The 20,608-nt window shown below is 36.4% G+C and overlaps 1 protein-coding gene across 2 annotated transcripts in view; it reads left to right on the top strand.

The window, feature by feature from the left end:
• NAV3 (neuron navigator 3) overlaps positions 1-20,608 on the top strand; it is a gene marked incomplete at both ends in the record, with an annotated part of 264,685 nt that overhangs the window by 160,091 nt on the left and 83,986 nt on the right. For both annotated transcript variants that reach the window (XM_080341267.1, XM_080341266.1), the window contains one exon: positions 14-133. In XM_080341267.1, the coding sequence (XP_080197393.1) occupies positions 14-133 (120 nt within the window). The remainder of the gene's footprint in view (positions 1-13; positions 134-20,608) is intronic.

Raw genomic sequence — 20,608 nt, 5'->3', positions numbered from 1 at the left:
CATTTATTTTCAGGTACATGACAGATGGAGGACTCAACCTATACACAAGAAGTCTGAACCGAATACCAGACCTAGCTGCCTCTCGAGATGTCATTCAAAGAGGGGTTCATGACGTAACTGTGGACGCAGACAGGTAACAGTGCTTTGCTAAGTAAAAAGCTCTCTGAGCTTTACTGGTATCTTTTGTTCTTCATACATGCTAATATATCACTGTTTTGTTCATAAGGAATAGTAAGAGAAAGAAAGCTTCTGAGACTGCTAGGTTTCTGAGCACAAAATATGCCAAACATGACAATGAGTGGGGAAAAAGCAAATTTCTCACATGGGAAAGGGACTTAGGAAGAATTTATTGTTGAAAATGTAAGAGAAAGTATTAAGAACCCCAGACCTTATTTGCAATCTTGAATCTCTGAAATAGGACATGGTTTTTACAGCTTGCCTTGTCAACTGATGGGCACAGGGAGGATTCACGTGGTCTCTAGGAAGCTCGCGTGTGCCTGATGATGTGGGTCAGAACATGCATTTGGAGTTGGCTGGAACCAGAATCCTGGTTTTCTCTACCTGTTTTTCCCTCTGTGGGTGTCAGAGGAAGACAGGGCCCATGAGCAGTGGGAAGCGAGCAGTGAGGTTATATCCCATTGCCTATGCAGTGTGAAAAAAGAAACAACACTACCGTGCCCTTGTACATGTATTTATGTGTGTGTGAGCATAAAAATGTGCTCCCACTAGTGCTCTGGCAGATTAAGCAAGTGTTTTCTGTTTCATTTCCTTGAGCTTAAATAGATTCATATTGATGGCTTGTATCCATGTCTGTGAAATAAAAATTCATAACCCAACTTTTGCAGAACTGTCAGCTCTGAGGTTTGGTCAGGCCATCACAGAGATAAGTAGCATCTGTGAAATTTGGCAGTCTTCAGTTTTAGGGGGTTGATTTCAGTCCCATCTTTTTAAAATAAAGTTCTCTTTAAGGAAAAATATGTATTTAATGAGGAAAGGATAAGAGGTTCACAGAGAAGCTCTGGTTTTACAATCCAGCAAATTAGTTGAAGAAGTTCTAGAATATTAACCTAGATACCACATAATTTTTACTTTTCACCATTTTCTGGTGAAAATATGTCTGTGACACAAGTCAGGGATAGCCTGCATTAGTTGAACACTGCATCAGGGTAAAGAAGATAATTTTCATGTAGAGAATCAGTTACTTAAAAAAGAAGCTTGCTTTAGCTGACATATCGTTTATTGACCTCACAGCAAAAGCCTCTTTTAGATAGCAATTCAAATGAACATGGCCTGGTTCTGTGGAACACAAGCTTTGGCATGATGCAAAGACCAGAGAAAATGTACAGTAGGCGTTTAAGAAAATAATTTGGATAGAACTCAGGCAATAACAGAAGGAGAAAATGAGAAATGAGATGTAGGCAGAAGGGACTTTTGTGGAGCTCTGTATGTGAGAATAAGAACCTTAAGCTCAAAGTGGGAGAGAGGGTGGAAAATTTAGAGGCTGGGCGTCATGAAATTAAAGACAGAGAATGTCGCGAGTGCCCACGTTTTTCTATGCCTCTATATCTTCTTTTTTTCACCTGGGTGAAGTGTGCAGTGTTCACACCCAGGTTTCAAACCACACATGTTTCCCCTTGGAAGAAAAAAAGTCCAAATTAAGACATTTTAAATTTTTTCTTAGTGTTCCTCAGCTCTGGATGCCACTCAAACACTTTGTGTTTGTTTTGCTCGGAAGTGTTATTTAGTAATGTATATGTTAATTTGTTCTATATAGTGTGCAGGTACATAAATGTTTTGCATGTGAAGCCATGGGGATGATATTACTAGTTCTCAAATAATGAGATTGTTCAGCATTTCACAGTACATACATCCATTTCTGGTTTCCTTATATGACTTTGACAGACTGGCTAAAAATGTTGTACTAAAAACTACTCTGCTGTTCCTGAGTATTTTGTCTCTGAGTGTATCACTTGCCAAGTTGTGGAATTCAAATTCGTCAGATTATTTTGGGCCTTGCGTGAAAAGTTGACCAATTTTATGCAAGATATAAGGCTTTTTAAAAAAGAAATTAATGTGTATTCAAGAAAGATTTATTTGATCTCAACAACTAAAATCCCAATGTCTTCCACCCTCACTGTGCATTTACAAACTGCTCTTGACATTAGCAGACTGCATGAACAAGCCCCAAAGTAATTTTTGAGCTTAAAGCTTACAGATATGAAGTAGGATTTACCCTGTAATGACTCTTTTCCCTTACATAGAGAGTGAAAGTGGGATACCTGTGCTCTTCTGAACCCTCTAAATGTGCTGTCACAGGACATACTATATGCTATCATGTCATTAAAAACTTTATCGTAATGCACAGGCATGAAGAATTTATATTATAGATGTACAGGCAATTCTGGCATTTTCTGAGCTTTCAGTGCTTGATTTTTACAACCTTAATCATGCTTTGTTGACAGATTTTTTTGTGTATACGTGTATGTTATTCCTTGAAGCAGCAAAAAGGTGTTTAGGAAGTGGAAAAATTAAAATATTTTTATGAATTCTTACGATAGCAAAACACATGCTTGCCAAATTGGTTCACAGAAATCCTGTAGAAGGTCAAACACACACGTAATTGCTTATGCTGATTTTCAACAGTGTGTGACATTTATGGTATGAAATCAGGTGGTAAAAGCAATACAGATTTCTGACACTCACTTTGTTTGGCAGGATAGGCTTTGAACATTCACAATAGCATGGGTATCTGAGATTTTGTCTTCTCTCACATAGCTTTTTAGATCTTATTTTTTCTACTCTGAACAAAATTAATAGGGTTTTTGTCAAAGCTTCAATGTATGCCTTGCCACTGGTATCATGAGCTTCCATGAATGAGGTTAATTTTCCTCTCTATCATCCTTGTAGTTATGTGAAGGACATATGCATTTTCTCTATGGTATCATTAGTATAATCCTTTTTCATAATTGGCATGATTTGCCCTGGCCTTTCCACTGTAAAGGACTCTGCTGGCAATTCCGTGCAGGCAAAAAAAAAAAAATGATATGCTGCAAATATCTGATTTATATTATCAGTCAGGCAAGAAGTTTCTGTATTCCGTCCATCACTAGAGCCAACAACATTAGCTGACAGAAACCCCATGTTCTTCACAAAAACTGAACTCGAGTTTTCTCTGAAAAACTAAATTACAGCTCCTGCTGTATTTTTTATATTTTAATTTTTTTTATGAGTTGGCAGTACAATATTATTCAGATAGGTGGACTGACAATATCCCTAAGGGTAATGCCATTTCTGGCAAATGCATACTTTCAGACTGATTCTCATTTCAGAGATAAATCAAGAATAATCCACCGAAATTATGGGCATGGAACTGATGTAAAAACACGATCAGCTCCCCAGTTTGATTCCCCTTGAAATCGGTTTCAGATAGTACTTGCGTCTCCACTTCTTTGGTGACTGCCAAAAAGCAAAGGGTTGAAGGATCTCCATGTGGAAACATAGCTTGAGAGAGCTCATCTAAATAATAATATTAAACTGTTCTTTTAACAACTTCATAAAAAGTTCAATTAATGTACGTAACATAAGCCAAGGCTTAAGTGTTGCTTGTATACTGTCCTGGAAAGCACATTGGTGTAGAAAGGAATATAGCATATTTGCTTGTTCTAGTGAAAGAATTGTAGTGGTTCAATGAAAGGCTGAAGGGACACTGGCAGCATCAGATGTCAACGGTTGTAATAATTCTTCTTTTGTTTTTCTTTTTCCTAACTTGGCCTCTTTTTTTTGGTCTATAAATGTCTATTCCTTACAACTGACCTTCCTTCATATACCATAAGAAATTAATTAAAGAGGAAGATGATGGATTCTCTGCAGAGGGTGTAACTTGGGATGTAGCTGGGAGAGTTCTCATTTGTATGATATTACTTTTCATTTTTTTTCTGTCTTCCTCCTCTACAATCTATCATGTGCCTTCTGGGACTCTTAGAGGCAGTATTTGAGGAACATTCTTGGAGTTCAAAACCCTTTTCAAAGGAAGATGAGCCAAAAGAGATTAGACATAAGAACAAAAGATAAATTATGTTCTTGGGAAGAATAAGGTTTATTGAAAAGTAAGTTGCAATGTTTCCAGACTACTCTGTGTTGTCCATGAAAAACTGTTAGGGAAGTTTAAACAAGCCATTTTAGAAGATACATAATAGCTTCACTGAGTTCAACCATTGTCCTTCCACCTCTATAACTGCTGAATTTAGTGCACCAGATCAAAAGCCACAGTTTCCTTCACTTTCGTCAGTCAACAGTCAACCTAAGTTGTGCAACCAATTTCCCCTCCCTCACATCCTTGAATGCACTATTATTATTTTTTTTTTCCCCACCTTTTCCTTGGGTGAAACACAAGGCTTTAAAGGTAGCTGATGCTGCTTATTTTGCTTTTATCACAATCCACTTCAGCTACTTTGCTGTTCAGCTGAATCTGAGCCCCTGTTACAGGGAGTTCTTGTGTACAGGGAGTCTTTAAAATGCTTCCACCATCTGTCACATGTGCAGAAGATTTGGCAGTTATCTCGGACTAGCTGAGGCTGGCCTGTTTGTTCTCAGCCAAACCATAATCACCATAATACATTATTAATTATAATAAAACAATTCCAGATTTTGCCTGCAGTTTATTAACTAACTTCCTGCATGAATGACTGTAAATCTTCTTCTGGTGTTTGTCTGAGTAGATGAGCCTTGAGTTGGAATATTGTACTTTCAAAAAAGGAACTTTTCCAGAGTTCGAGTGAGTATTGGTAGTATCAGAAGAGGCTCAGAGACATCATGAACAATAACTTTGAAATTGTTGATGTCATGTGGAATTTAACCCTTTGGAATGTTGTTCCATGGACAGGCATACTTAATGTATTGCTTTTCTATCCAGATGCTTCTGCATAATGTGTATTTCAGCACTGCACTAATGCCGTGCTTTCTGCAGTTTGGTGTTGATGTGATGATCACTGTTCTGCCGTCTTGCAACTATTACCCGTTCCCTTTGCTGCCTCTGGTAGCAAAGTGGGATTTACTATGGATAGTTAAAGGAGTTGTATATATCACAGTGTTAGTGATACTGTGTGCACACATTCAGCCCTCTACCCTTACATCTGTCTTCCAGCATTTCAGCTGCGTCCAACTCTGAGTACCAGTGTGTATGGCAATAATACAAACATTCATTCCACAGATATGAAATAAGGAAACATGAAACAGATATACCTGCTTCTTGCTGACTAAGACTTTCTTGGGCAAAACTGAGTTTTGCCACAAATCAACTACACTGTCTAGGGAGACTTCCTATACCTTTACGTCTGTCTCCACCACTAAGTATACCTGTGATTGCTATCCTGTGTAGAACCTAAAAAAGTCACTATAGACCTTAAAATCAGCATGGTTCATCCAGTCATGTGATCTGATATAATTTTCCTGTCTGCAAGTTTATGTATTAGTAGGTTGTTAGGATACTGAAAGAATTATAAATATCTATACCTCACTGTTTTTGCAGCTAGTACTCAAACATCTCCAGAATCCGTAATTAAGGAATCTCTCTTGAGAAGCACTTTAAATTTTAAAAGGTTTTTACTATTGTTGCTCTCTTCTATACTTTTAATCTTCTATAATTTCTTTTCACAGCTGTTGCTGTTAACATTTTCCACCATTTACTTTTATTATTCTCAAATGATCCTGCATTTTCATAATCTGTGGTGTAAATCTTTCCTCATTTTGGCATCTGTTAAGCTACCAAGAAAGTTACTAGTTAGAGGTATCTATTTCAACGCGCACCTTGGCTTTTATTTTTTCTGCAAACTAAGGATGCTGTATTTGAGAATCTAAAGCATAAATGTATGTGTATCCATGCATGAAGAGCAGACTAATTGCGTCAAAAGGAGCACTCCTCTTTTTTTGGCTCATTATGTTGTTAAGTGTTCGGGATCCTTTGAGGATAAATACCTTCTTTTCAAAGGCATAATGAAAAGCAAAATTTTCAGTAATATGCTTTTGTACAGCACTATTAATTTAGAAAGAATGGTATCTCAATTGAGTATGACTTTGTTTCTGGTCATGATTTCGAAAGTAAGGATTTGGACAATATAAAGTCAGCAGGGCAAGTGGACTCTGACCTAATTTTGTGAGATTTTCTCTTTCCTTAGTGGTTTTAAATATCTATAGAAAATGCCCATAGAACCACAAACCAAAACATAGAAACATTTAACAGCTGTGTGAGTGTTTAGGTTCAAATACTTTATTAATATCAGTGACATAAGCAAACTGCATTGTTAGTGTGCTGTCATTACTATGTTAAACTGTCATGATCCTGCAGCATCGTGTCTGCAGACACATTTCTTTGCACCCAGCTTACATAAGGAAATGACATTCAGAAAAGGCAAGAGCAGTGCATGGCAGATGTTTACTTTAAAACAAGATCGAGCTGCAAGTGATTATGTGAAATGAATGACAAATGAAGTTTTCTCATTTTCATTTCTTGTCAAGTGACAGAAAGAGGGACAATATCAACTAATTTCAGTTTATATGAAAAAGAAATTCATGGAAATAAGTTTTTAAACTTCTGCAAGGCATGGAAGTGAATTACATTCTCATGCGATGCTAAATGAGCTGAGCATATAGTTTGCTGTAGGGTCATTGAACTCAATGCTGGTGGTTTACAGCTGACACATTTAACATTCTCACAAATCTACTTTTTCAAAGTGGGTGGTGTAGAGCTAGGTATTAATGTCATGCAATCTGTTTGCATTCTTTATTTCTGCTTATCTTGAAGTTTGGTTTAGATAGTTAAAAATTACTTGAAGTAAGGACGGACTTTATTGTGTGTTAACAGATTGTTAGTACTTCCCATCAGGAAAAATGCAGATGGTTTATTTTGATTGTAATCTTCTTCTGCAGAGAGTAACAATGTATTTAATAATAACTATCTAAGATGCAGTTTCCAATTTCAGCAGCAGTATCATTTTGGTCTACTTCTGTACTTCATTGTTATTAGCAAAGACTGTTGTACTGCCTCCTGTGTGTTAGTACAAAACATGGCCAGCAAGATTAAAATCATTACCCAAAATACCCCAGGCTTGAATACAAAATTAAAGAACTTGAAACTCCCGTGTGATACATATTTGAGTCCTGAAGTCAAGAAACATATGAATGTCTTGATTCGTTTGATGGCTGGAAGAAAAAATGTTATAATGTTATTCTCCTGCATGGCTATTTAAAAAAATCATATGGAAATTTGCTATAAAATAGGTGCAATTGAGATTACAGTTCTAACATTAGCAAACATGGCATATTTTAGACATATGCTTCATGAAACTCAATATAAAAAATGTGATTTTGATAATTTAGTGTTGGAGGTGCAATAGCTTGTGATCACTAAGTTGTCATTTGTTCTAAATTGCCTCAGAGAGACCTCCTTCCTTGTGAAGTAAAATATTCTTGTTTCTTGAGGTAGTTCTTGATACATAGATATATATATGCATGCTGGGTAAACAAAACATACTAATTATAAGAATGTTCCAATTAACACTTCCATAGAAAGTAATTCATTTGTAACACTATAAAGATCCTTTGCCTTGGATTTATTAGGTATAAGTTCACTTTAAAGAACATTTTGATTCAGCAGCTTCAGCAGACCTCTAAATAAAATGATGAGAAGCATGAAAAAAATGGAGAGCGACATCGTGGTGAACTTTCTTGTACCCACAGGAGGCAATGAGAAAGGGGTAAAATGATCTGCTGTGACAGCTACTTGCTGTTGCTTTGTATACCTGCTCCTCCTCCTAGTTGGCAGGTGGACAAAACAGGTAGGTGAAAGGAAGGATAAATTTAAATTAAGCTTAACATCTTAAGGGTGCAAGTGTATGTTTGCGGCTTGAGCTGTATGGCTACCTACAGTGCAAAAAAATAAAATTGCAAGGTTTTGACCCTTTCCCTTGCCATGTGCTGCACTTGCAACAAAACAGTATTGCTCTCTGTCCTGGGGCTGCAGGAAAGCAGCGGTGTTCAAAGCATTCCAGATTGGCAAATGCATTGCAAGATAACTTCATCATTAGTGGCTAAAAAAGACAGCTGCAATGTAGTTGAAACCTGGTCATGGGTTTTCTATTAGAGAGAATTAAAAGAAGCATGTATCTAAAGCTGTGCAGGCTAAAAAACATGGGAGACTTTTTATTTTCTGGAAAAAAAAAGAAATGAACTTTCAACCTTGTAGGCTGGCTGAAGACAGTGTTCAAAGGAAGAGAGCATGAAGGGAAAGCCAGGAAGGACACAGTGTGGTAGAAAAACTGCCAGCCAGTGCAGAGAACACCCCTCGCAGCGGGACACTCGCTGCGAAGCACAACATATGTTAACCTTCCTCTTGGAAAAAAAAATATATATCTCTCTGTTTGCTCGTATCAACATTTTACTTATAAATCTTCACTATGTCATCTCTGAGTCTTCTTGTGATGGAGTGAGGAAAAGCTGATCCTCCCTCTTCAATCTGTGCTCTGAGCACCATTGTGGAGGCTTCCTGCCCCTCCTGAGCCCCATGTGACAACCTTGGCTCTGCACAGGGGAATGTTTGGTGCAGCAATGTGCTCGGCGTTTGTTTTCTTTTGAAGTTACAGCACTAATCTCATCTGTATCTAATTGTTAAAATAGCAAGTCTTCAAAGATTTCCTTTGTAAACAAAAGATTGTCATAACAATTTAAGCAGGATCAGATGTGTAAACTTAAAGACTGCAACACTCAATGCACTTTACAGAAGTTTTTTTACAAGAGGATACAGCATAGCTATAATTCAAACCTACTTAGTGGCTTGATTAATCTAAAATACATTATTTGAATAAAATTTTTAAAATAGATTTACCTAATTACAATTTGCCTGAACAAATAAGCTTTTTATCTGTTACGTGGGTGCATCAGCTTTAATGTCCGATGTGCTAAAATTTGTCTTATATTCCTTTTGTATGCATTATGCTCAGGATCCATTTCATACTGTAGAATAGAATATAAAATGGCTGCTAGCCCTATTAACTGCTGTGTAGGTAAATTCATGACAGTAAAAATTACTTTACTGACATTTAAAACATGTGTATAGTTGGAAATAATTGCATTGCCCCAGGAGGTACAATAATTGACAGGTGTTTGTGATTCCTCAAAGTGCTTTATCTAGAAATAAATCTTATTAATATAAACTAGAGTATTTTATATTATAATATCCTGCAATTTTTGTTTAGACACTCAGTATTCTGACTTTAAAGTGAAATAAAGATATTTCAGATATATAGGATTTGAACCAGTTTCTGGAAAAGAAAATAGAGAGACAGCAGACATTAAGTTCTGTATTACATATCTTTGGACTTCTTGTCAGTGAACAGATTAATATTGGTAGCCAGTGCCTAAAATCTGAAAATTTGTTGATTCAAACTAGAAATTCACACACAATGTTAGTAGCAAGATTGCAGACTTTGGGAACTAGTCATGCAAAATAAAGGTAGGATGTACTTACCTTGCTGTTTTTTAAAATCAAGCCTGGATCCTTCTGTAAGATATTTATTGCCAGATTCAAATACCAAAATAGACAAAATCTAATGAGTGGTCTGTGTCTGGGGTGACTGGAGGACATGTAATACTTTTATGAGAGGCAAACGATCGATAAAGGTGTATAATCATCATGACTCATGAACCACCATCTGGAGGCTCTTTCTACTAACTGTACCAGGGGCATAGCTAGACAGCTACCTTTTGGTTTGTGTTAAGATGAAATATGCCTGTTTCAAAGAATGAAAAAAATCAACAAACAGCTTTTTATTTTTTTCATTTTTAATGAAAGAAATTCTATGGGAGCACTGCAGTGAAGTGACAAGCCTCTATGTAGTTACATCAGCCACAGCATGGCATGCCATACTGTCACCCAGGGATAGTCCCAGAGTAGAAGGCATTACCTTCTGAGGGATTTAGAAAGGCTTCATTGTAGAAAAAACAGTTTCTGTACAGCATAGCCATTGAAAGAGAAATCAGTATATTTCTTTAAGGTTAAAGAATCATTCTGTTTTCTCTTTGAGTTAAAATCCTTCCCTTCCATGAAAAGAATTGCCTCAGTGTGCCACATATGACACAAATCTTTTGATCGGTAAAAAAATGACAGAATTGGCTCTATTTTACAAGTATGTTCCCTTTGTTCAGGCTAGAAATAAATTTATGATCCCCTGTTTTGTACATCTTTCTTTCTCTTTCTTTAATCATTTAAATTAATGATACAGCAATACCATTGAGAAACAGATGAATATAAAGTGGATAAGCTCAATGGAAAAGCATGCAGGAAAAATATTTTTTTTGTGTATTAAAACTAAAGTCTGTTGCCAATGACAATTTAGAGCCTCCTAGATAAATTGTGGAAGCTAATATCCTAACCAGACTTTGAATAGCTGTCCCTAAACAGCTATTTTCCATAAAATTACCCATCATCTTTTCATTTGGAATGGTTCTGTTGGATTGGCATTGTGGGAAATTTTAAGAAGACAGGGCTTGGGTCATTCCAGCCTGTCACTGAATTGCTGAGTAATCATAAGTGAACCCCAAGAACAATGACTCAATTTCTTCAGATTTCCAATGCAGGCAGTAAGAACAGCCTACATCACAGAAATTTATTATAGATAGTTTATTAATTTTGCATTGCTGCCTTGGTGATATTTTGTCAGATTCTTGGACCTGCTGCAGTTATTTGGTGCAACTCAGCACAAAGGCAATAAATCCTGAAGGAAGCTGGTCAGCAATGCAGTATTGGTCCTCAGCGTGTAGTGAGTTTGATGAGCGCTTACTCAGGGAGCCATAACTTTTTCCTTGACAGGAGCTCCATTTATTTCACTAGCCATGACTCTGATATGAGGGAGAACTGAACAATCTGATATTTGTTGCCTTAAAACTGCGAGTATCTTTTCCACTATGTCTCACCCTGAAGACTTTAGCCTCCATAAAACTAACAGTGAAACCCAAATACCGAATTAATTTTACTAAGTATTGATTTGCCAAAGGAATAAGTTCTTTCAGCTTCTCTTTCAAGAAGATAGCAGTGCTTTCCTGGGTTCACAGCTGTGGCCTTGACATAGGTAATTATCAGGATGCCAAATTGCTGTCAACACTTCAACTTTTTAAAATTAAAGATGAAAAATAGTTTATTCTTCATTTTTCAGTAAATCACAGGTTCTGAAATAAATGTCTACCTTGATAATATATCCTAAGTAGCATTAAGAATCACCAGCTGCAGCTTCTTATATATACTCTAACTAAAGGGAGCTCTGTTTTGGGGTTTTCTTTTGGTTAGTTAGTTGTTGTTGTTTTTGTTTGTTTGGGTTTTGGTGGATAACCTTTCCAGAAAGTGAATACTCCTTATAAAGCTAACTTGAAGGGTGTCTTCTGCTTTCCGGCCCTGTTCGCCTCACCACCACCCATATAGTGGGTACCCCTAGAGGAAAAATCATAATGACATATACCCAGATATTCACTTAAACATTTAAAAGAAGAGCTCTTGTGAATTTTTCTTGGTATGGTATGAAACAATCTAGTGGGTGCCCTATACTACACGGTGTTTCAAAGAGATGGACCCAATCTCAATATATATTGTATACCTCTATATTGGTTCAATTTTTTCGAAACACCCGGTACATGGACAACCAAAGCTGCCTCCCATCAGTCTCATGCTCAAGGAAAATACACAAAAGATTAGTCATCTTTTTTCCCCTCTTTGGTAGCTGTGATGTTTTAGACCGGTGTCTTAAAAATGAGGATTAATTATCAGTGCCATGACGTCATTTGTATAATATATCCGAGAACAAAGGACAGTGTTGTCATTTGTATGTGAAATAATTCATGTATTTGAGAAGAGACTAATTAAGACTCCAAGTTAATTTCTTAGGAAATTCTGCTATTCATGTCACAAGTTTCTGGGAAATGACTTTGTCTTGAGTAACAGTTTTATGTTTTTTTCCTGTTATTTCAGTTGCATTTTGCGAGAAGTTAGAATAAAAGGCCAACTTAAATCCTAAGAAGAGCAAATCTAATTTATGTATCTCACATCTGGATGTATATGATCTGTATTTGAAAACCTGAGCCCAGCTATCAGGAAATAAATCTGGTCTAAATCAAAACAAAAAATATAAAAATTTAGGAATAATAAATAAGAAACTTTTGATTGAAAAAATTAGGACTGTGAGCAGCTGATAATTTCAGGATGGCTTGCATTATAAAGATCACAAAACTGTATATAAAACTAGATTTTCAGAGGACACTTAGATTTTTACATGTTTACTGTTCATCTTCTAGGCAAACAGAAATACACCTGAGTGATCTTAAAACAACTGAATCTTCCACAGTTAATTGCCTTCTACTTTATCTTCAAATGTTTTTCCAAACTATTGTTTGCAAAAATGTTGAATGTGTTGTCAGATCTTACAGAGTGGTACATGATTAGATTCAAGAACTGGATGTTTAAGTTGTGGATTTAGCAAATTAATTTCTCTTTTCATTTGACCCTGGAGAATTCCCTCTGGAGAAATTTGTAGATTAATGTACATGTCAGAGAAAAGCTTTGCTCTTTAAGGAAAGTCAGTTAAACACGAATCTTACTCTTCTTCTCTGTCTTCTTCTTTTCCTAATAGGAGAATAAACACCAGTAAGTTGAGCCACTATGATTTTAGAAGAGGTGTATGTGTTTTTACTGGAACAATCACATGAAACTATTGTGGATCTGTAAGATATTTTCTGAGCCTAACATTTATTATATGCATTTTAATACTTTACTCCAATGAAAAAGATTGAACAGCTCCTACACAGAGCCCCCATGATACTTGCTTTCTTGTGGGTCTCTAGTGCATACCCTACATGCAATATTGTATTTGCCATTAAAAACTTCCCAAAAAGGATCATATTAGCACACAGTAAATTTTCCTTAGAGTTGGCCAACGAGTACTCAAAATTATTTAGTACTTTCCTAAGCAGTGCTTCAAAAGTATTGTACATTAAAAGGGCAGTCAGAATGGGGCCAGAGTGAACATGGAGCAGGAAGCTTCCAGAGAGACAGCAGAGAAGGGACTTCATTGTGAAGAAAATGCAAACTGCATTACTAATTATGTAGCAAAGGAGAATTATGATACAACCACTGTTGGGATACTCTCAAATTATTTTATAGGCTTTTGACTGAAAAGAAATGCAAGTTTTTCTGTTGTATCTGCTTTTGGCAAGGATGCTATGGCTTCTTGTAGAGGAATATGTTTGGCCCTTTGTTGCAGAGGATGTTGGTCAGGTGCAGAGAGAGCCCTAAGCGTCCCTGCAGCATGGCTGGCAGCTCCGAGTGACCTGAGAGCTCAGCAGAGGTGGTGTGGCTCCCTGAGCTTCATGCTTCAGCTCTCGCCAGCTGCTGCGTGCAGCCAAATCGTCACTCGAGAACCCTTTGAGATGTTCTCAATTATAAGGAGCATTTCACTAATTTTATCCCTGGGTTGTGAAAATACAAATGTGGCCTGGAGACATCAATGTGTAATGGGGGCAATTGGGATGGAACCAGACAATTTAACCTGCAGTAGCTGAGCATGTAAAATTTTAGCCAGATAAATGAGATAAAGGAGGAAAACTGTATTAAATCTAGATAAATCAGTGCTGTATTGTGTCAGGAATGAAAAGACATTTATTAGCATAGTATTTCAGACTCATATGCTATAGTGGCAAAAAAGTACTGTTAGGTTTCCTTTGTGCTGCACTTTCAAAGTTCTCTGATACATATTTAGTTGCCAGTATGTAATAAAGTATGTGTCAGTGCCATCAGGACTTTGTACAAGCCCTAAGAGTCATCTGACTTCATATTCTAATCAAAGTAAAATCTCATGAAGCAATGGGGCTATACAAAAATGTGTGACAGCAACTTTTTACTAAAAAAAAATAAATATTGAATGTGTTGTGTAGCAAGTTGTAGTCTTTAACTTCACACACCATTTCACTTTAATACTCAGGTTCTTTAAATTTTCACTAGTTAAAAAAAGGGCAAAGCTTTTCTGGTTTCCCAGTATATTTTCATTTTTGTATTGTTAAGTGACCTATTTTTCGCAGACAGAAAAATAATCTGTTGGAAAAGAACATATAGAATCATTCATGCATTTCCTGAAAGCTGGTATTATGTTGCTTTTTCTCTATGAAGATATTCTGTCTGCTATTTTTTCTGTAAATTTTAAGAGAACACTTAGAAATATATATATATTTTTAATATCACTGGTAAAACAAGGGGTTTTTAAAGCCAAACTTTTGCCAGAGTTTTAATTTTTCTTGTTAAAGATAGATTTTTATTTTTTTTTTTTTTTAAAGCCACTGCCTCAGTTATTTCTGAGTCACTGCCTATTTCAAGTCAGACTCCTTTCATTAATGGGTTCTCTTCCTAGTGCTAGTTCTTTCCTCTGATATTTTTATAAAAGCCTTCTGTATTCCCATTTGGATAGCATTACTTCACGATCCTTCTTGTCAAGCGTTATCTCTTGCCTGCAAGACTTGGCTGAAGCCGTGTTATTAATTGGTTTCCTTGCCATTTTCGTTTGACAATAAAAGACTTTTTTAACCTTTGAACTTTGAAATTACGTTGGTCATTTCTTTCTCCTTACATTTTTATTTTGAAGCAGTATTGAATTCCATTATACCTCCTGGGGTGTCTTTTAGGTTTGACCAACTTTCCTGTACTCTAGTAGTTGTGCTATTTGGGTCTGATTTGTTGGTTTTTGTTTTAGTTTTTGTTTTGTTTTTTCACATTTTCCAGCTACTTTCATTCTTATATTCAACACTTGTTGGTTTTGGTTGGTTGGCTGGGTTTTTTTGTTTGTTTTAGCAAAGCAGAGAAAGTGAAGCTCTTTCCTGTAGTTTTGTCTTTCTAGGATAGGCTATAATTCAAAATGAACTCTGATTCTCCTTGTTGATGGATATTTGATTCTGTTAGTTACTCAGTAATTAGCTATAAGACTTTCCCATAGTGATCACGTCTTTTAAATTTAACACCACTGCATTTTTGACGTTAACATTACAACTCAGTGATGGCTCCATTTTAAAATTTCACCATTTTGTCCCTCCCTTCTGTTGCTTCGGTACACATGAGAAGGTAATTTTGCTGTCCAGTTATATTTGTGAAGATGATTGCCATTCCTTTGCAGGTTTGTTTTCATGGTCTCATATATTTACCTAGTGTAACAGTTTCGACAGCGCATTTTTTTCCATCTTATTTTTCAGCCTCTTCTACTGATCTTGGCAAACTTGAGTTCATTCTGATACAGTTGTGTGATGAACACTGGCAGGACTTTTGGAGAGAAGAATAGTAGTCAGGGATGAGAAAGACAGCAAAAGGCTGTTATCAGTATTCAATTTGCAAAGAACCCTTTGACATTGTGATAAATACTGCTGATGTGGAAAATTCAAATAAATTAACTCAGCGGCACAAAGTGGGCGGTAAAAAATGCAATAGCCAAGAAGGCTGAAGCATGAGAGGGGGACAAAGTTTCCCAAGTTAGCAGGGATATAATTAATAGCAACAGGCTTCAAATGTTTTTGCTGTCTGCAGCTGTATTTTTATTTCATCTCACACTTGCTAGTCTGTTCTCTAACTGAAGTGTTGCCATCACCTATTAATGCAGAAAGGGGGAAAGAGTTTTGTTGTAATTCGGGGGTTTTTTGTTTGTCTTTTTCCCCTATATATCAAAACCATTTGTGGCTATCTCCATCTTTACATTAGTGCCCTGTCTCTGAATCCTGGGAGTCTAACTGGAGTGAATTATGGGCTAGATGGGATGTGCCATATTCCTACTATGTCTTTCTGAAGCTTTCTGGTTGATAGAGGATGTATTTAGTTAGTTAGTTAGTTAGTTTGGTTTTGGTTTGTTGGATTGATTTTTGTTTGATATTTACGGTTGGGGTGTATGTGTATTGTTTATTTGTTTGATTTTTTTTTATTTTGTTTTGGATTTTTGTGTGTGTGTGTGCAGTTTCAGCCAAGCAGTAACCCTGATTTTTTGGTCTATTCTGTTTTTAACTCAAGATGACATTTATGGGAGATGAGAGAGCTTCAGGGTACTGGGGAGAGATCCAAGGTGATTGGCTGCTGTTCTGGCAGTGATTTATTAAAGCAGCTCCCCTTATCTCCCTGACTGAGATTCTGGCAGATTTTCTGCTATAAACCCAGCTGGTCAGAGGTCTCCTTACCTTTTCAGCAAAAGTGTGTTATATCATAGAGTTTGACATCCAAGTTCAAAGCCTAAAGATTATTTAATTTTTAATATCAAAAATTGATAGGTTCCAACTAAACTGTGGACTTTTCTTGCAGCAATGAGCCATTTTGCATGCATATTGCCCCTTGCATAATTTAAATGCAGAGTCTGCTTTGCTTTCTCAGACAAAATAACATATGCTTTGCAGTATTTTTGGAAAAGGATGAGTGCTCTTTGGGTCTCAGCCAAACTCTCTGTATTATCTGCAGGTGCTTTTGGGATTTAATTATTAGGGGACCTTCTAGCAGAAGAACCAGAGGACAAGGCAGGAAAATTACTGCGACGTGGGTTGTCTTTGCCTCTACAAAAACCCCTAATCTTTCCTCCATTAGCTAATACAAAATAGTAAACTTACAGCTGTGTTTCAGCCCATACTTGTAGGAAACACAATACAGAATTGATGGGATCATTAAATCATTACTAAATATGCTCTATTTCCAGCTACCTGAATTTAATTGCTTTACCTTACAGAAAAACACCAAAACCCCAAACCAAACATTAACTTCTAATTGAACATGCAAGCAGGGCAAAGGTCTGAGGTTTCCCTCTTTAATACTATGTCACTCACTGATTTTAAATTGTTATAGTACAGTAAATTTACATGGACTAATTTTTTCCCAAGGGCAACCAAAGAGGTATGCTTTTTGTAGTGGGCAAGTTTGCTTCTTTCTTTACCATGTCCCACCCCTAAGCCACACAAGATTTGAATGAACTCAGATGTTACTTTTCTGTTCTGCCCATCACTGTAAGTCCCCAGCTGGGACATTATCTGTACATTAATAAATTAGTGGAACTGTTGAGAGGTGCCAGTGTAGGCAGAATGTATCTTTCCAAATCAAGACACAGGGAAACACACTGATATGTGCCTCCATGTATCCTGCCTGCAGGTGTTTATCCGTGTGGTGTGAACATGTGCTCATGTATGTACCTTTATGTCAGTGTCCCTCTGTATACATAGGGCATATGAGCATGTTCTTAGGGGAAAAAGCAGTGGTGTTCATGAGCTGCACTGCCTTTTCGTGCTGTCACCATCCGTGCCTAAAGCTGGTTGACTTTGAATATCACCTAGCAAACTGGTGGGAGTTAAAAGCTAAGAGGATATAACCTTAAATGTTTAGCAATGACACAGCATGCTAAGTTTTTAGCTCGTGAAGGATAAAGCATAAGAGTCATCTTAGGAAGCTAACAGATAAATAATGACAGTATGAGCCAAGGGGACAAAAAGGCAGTGAAAATGTTCTTCTAGTGATTATAGATACAGTAAAATTATCCATCAAAGCCCTTTGCAGAGATGCATTAGGCCCAAGAAGCTGTTTTGATTCTTACAGTCTGATGAACTAGATAATTAAAAATTTACCCTGACAGTGTTGTTCAGACCTTCTAATTATTTACCAATTTTTGCTTGACAGCATTGTGCTGTGTGTTAGACCTAATTGACATTATATTTTATTGTATATATAAGAAGTAGAAATGGACAATAAGCATATGCCAATATTTTCTGCTCATTACAATGGCAAAGGAAGGAAAATGTTCTGTTATTATACTGTCATCACCATTCTTAGGAAGTATCCGGTATTTAATATTTTGTCTTTTCTTCATTTATAAACATTCGTTGATATTCCAAGCATCCCAGTGACGAGTATTTTCCTTATTTTGCAGTAAGGTAATAGAGGAAAAAAGGTTATATTTGTCTTAAACATTGAATTACTGAGTCTGCTGATATGTAAACTGGCTGTCCACCCATTTTTGCCTGAGAAGCACCTATATAATTCCTGAGGTTTATTTCTTGACTGGGTAAATGTATACTTCCTATTAACCGTGATGAATCTGCCCTTTACACCTTTACTTCTCATGATATTGATTAGGCAAACAACATCTGTCTGGCTTTTTCATCTGCTCCTTTACTCAGTTCTGAATCTGATCGTTGCTGACTTTTCTATGCTCACCCTGGCTATTTTCTCATGTCCTTAATGCTATAGAAATAATAAACTTTCTGGGGAAAAGACTCTTATTTGCATGTTGCTCCAGTGTGCAGGCAGTATGTTTGACCAAAATATTTGATTATTATTTCTAGAAGATGCCACTGTATGTCTTATGGTAACTATTAGTAATAATCACCCAAAGCATCCTCTACAAATTTAACTTTACAGCCATTATTCAAATTCAGTCAAAGCCATCACCTAATACTATTCCTTAATGATTCAGTCATGCTCATCTTTCAGAGCACTAAGTGTTATTTTCTTTTCAGAAGAACTCTTCCTTGAAATAGCCTGCTTAAAATAGATGGAATGAAACCATTCATGAAAAAGTTAATTGAGGGTATTTCGTACTGAGAACGTGGGACTGTGAAATTAGAGATTTGGATTGGAAAGCCCCTTTGTTGTTCCAGCTAGTCTAATTCTGCACTGTTGGTAAATAGCAATATTTGGCTGTCTGTTCTCACCTTGAATATTCTGTTTCCCTCACTAACAATTTTATGGTCTGCCCACAGCATCTTGTTAAATTGCCTCTTCTCACTTGGTGGTGTTTTTATATAGATTTTCTCAAATGCAGTAACAGAAAACACTAAAATAAAAAATAGCAGTAAATAGTAGAAGGAAGGAAATTTAAAGAAATACATGTGAGATGCCTATCAGGAAAACAGTCAGAACACAAAAGGAAGGGGGAAAAAAAAAAAAGAGAGAGAGGGAGAAATATTATTAGACCCAGAAGTGGAAAGGAATAAGAATATAGTCTGAGTTCAATATAAATAATAATAAAAATAACACAATGGAATAAGAAAAGTGATTTCAAAGATTTCACATAGATTCATAGATTTCACAGTCTTGCTAAAATTGAATTAGAAAAGATGCTTTTATTGGATAGTAATATTTGCATCCATTTTTATAAAGCATTTCACTGATGTTCTGTAAGGCAGCGGTTAATTATCAAGGCACAATTAGCACTGAAGGGACAGGGAGAAACCTTCCCTGATAACTGAATAATCTGATGTATCTGGACAAAAAACACCCAAGTGTTTTAAAAGGTAAAGCAGGGAAACACTTTAAAATGATGCTCAGTGAATTTGTGAAGGCAGGAAGGCAGTAGCAGTCAATTTGAGAATTTAAATGCAGAACCACCCCATGGGAATACAATGCACAGGGAATCAAGAAGTCATTGCTTAGTAATCCTGACACTTTGTTCAATATATTCGAGCATATATTATTTACATAATCCTCACATGTAGAGAGGAGCATCTTTTATTTGACAAACAGCCAAGATGTGATGAAATAGAGCATGCCAGGCATATCGCTGCTTTTCAGTAGGCTGCTCCCTAGCATTTGCTATAGATGTCTGGAAAAAGCTATTCAATAAAGCTTTCAATACCCTCCCTTGCATATAGTTAAATTCTGCTGTATAATAACAGAGAGGCCTCCCAGACCTGCTATGTGAGAAGCCAGAAAAAGCTTCTTATCTAATCAAGGAGAAGAATCTCCTGACTCACTTAATGGCGTTATACAACCATGTGCATGCTGTAGGTGGTCTACCTATTGAACACTAATCCCCAGACCATGCTATAGTAAACATTTTTGTAGACAAAATAATAAATTGATAAGAGATTTAGCAATTTCAAAACTATTCTTGGTACATAAAACAAGAGGAAACAGGAGGATTGCATTATTTCACAGTGAGTTTGTCACTGATGACGTTTTTAATATTCATAGCACTGTTAATATATCATTAAGGTAATGGAAATATTCATAGAATAATGACAAAATACACCGTAGTAACAGAAAAATATTTAAAGATGTTTTCATCCATCAAATATCTGAATATTGAATTAAATTAGAGCAATTCACAGTAAACTGATGAGAAAGCAGTAAGAATGAAGCTAGCTAAAATATTTCAATATAAATCAAAATAAGATAATTTTTCAGAACACTGTTTTAAGGTTCCATTTTTCTGCAGGCACTTTCTTGAAAACAACTGCAGCCAATTCTTTAAAATCTTTCCTTTTAATCAATGTTTTTTACAGCAGTTGAGATTAGGTTATTCATTGTAGTGACAACAATGTCAATGAACTCATTTGGCCTTAATGATTTGACTCTGGCAGCAGATACTAATTCTCCTTACTAGGAAACATAAGGTTTTCGTACAAAGGTTAAAGACAGGAGTGATTCCTGGGATGGCTGACAGGGTGGATTAGTGCTGCTGAACCCTGTAGGAAAAGGTCACTGCTGCAGCACTCAAGGGAGGGTTGTCACTGAGGGAGGTGAAGTCACATATAGTCTACAAAGGGAGGCTTGGACTTCGGTAAACTAGTCATT

Source organism: Nesoenas mayeri, assembly GCF_963082525.1.
Source record: "Nesoenas mayeri genome assembly, chromosome: 1".
In the NCBI taxonomy this organism is placed as follows: domain Eukaryota; kingdom Metazoa; phylum Chordata; class Aves; order Columbiformes; family Columbidae; genus Nesoenas; species Nesoenas mayeri.
The sequence above is the reverse complement of the archived record's forward strand: the minus strand, read 5'-3'. Positions and strand labels throughout refer to the sequence as shown.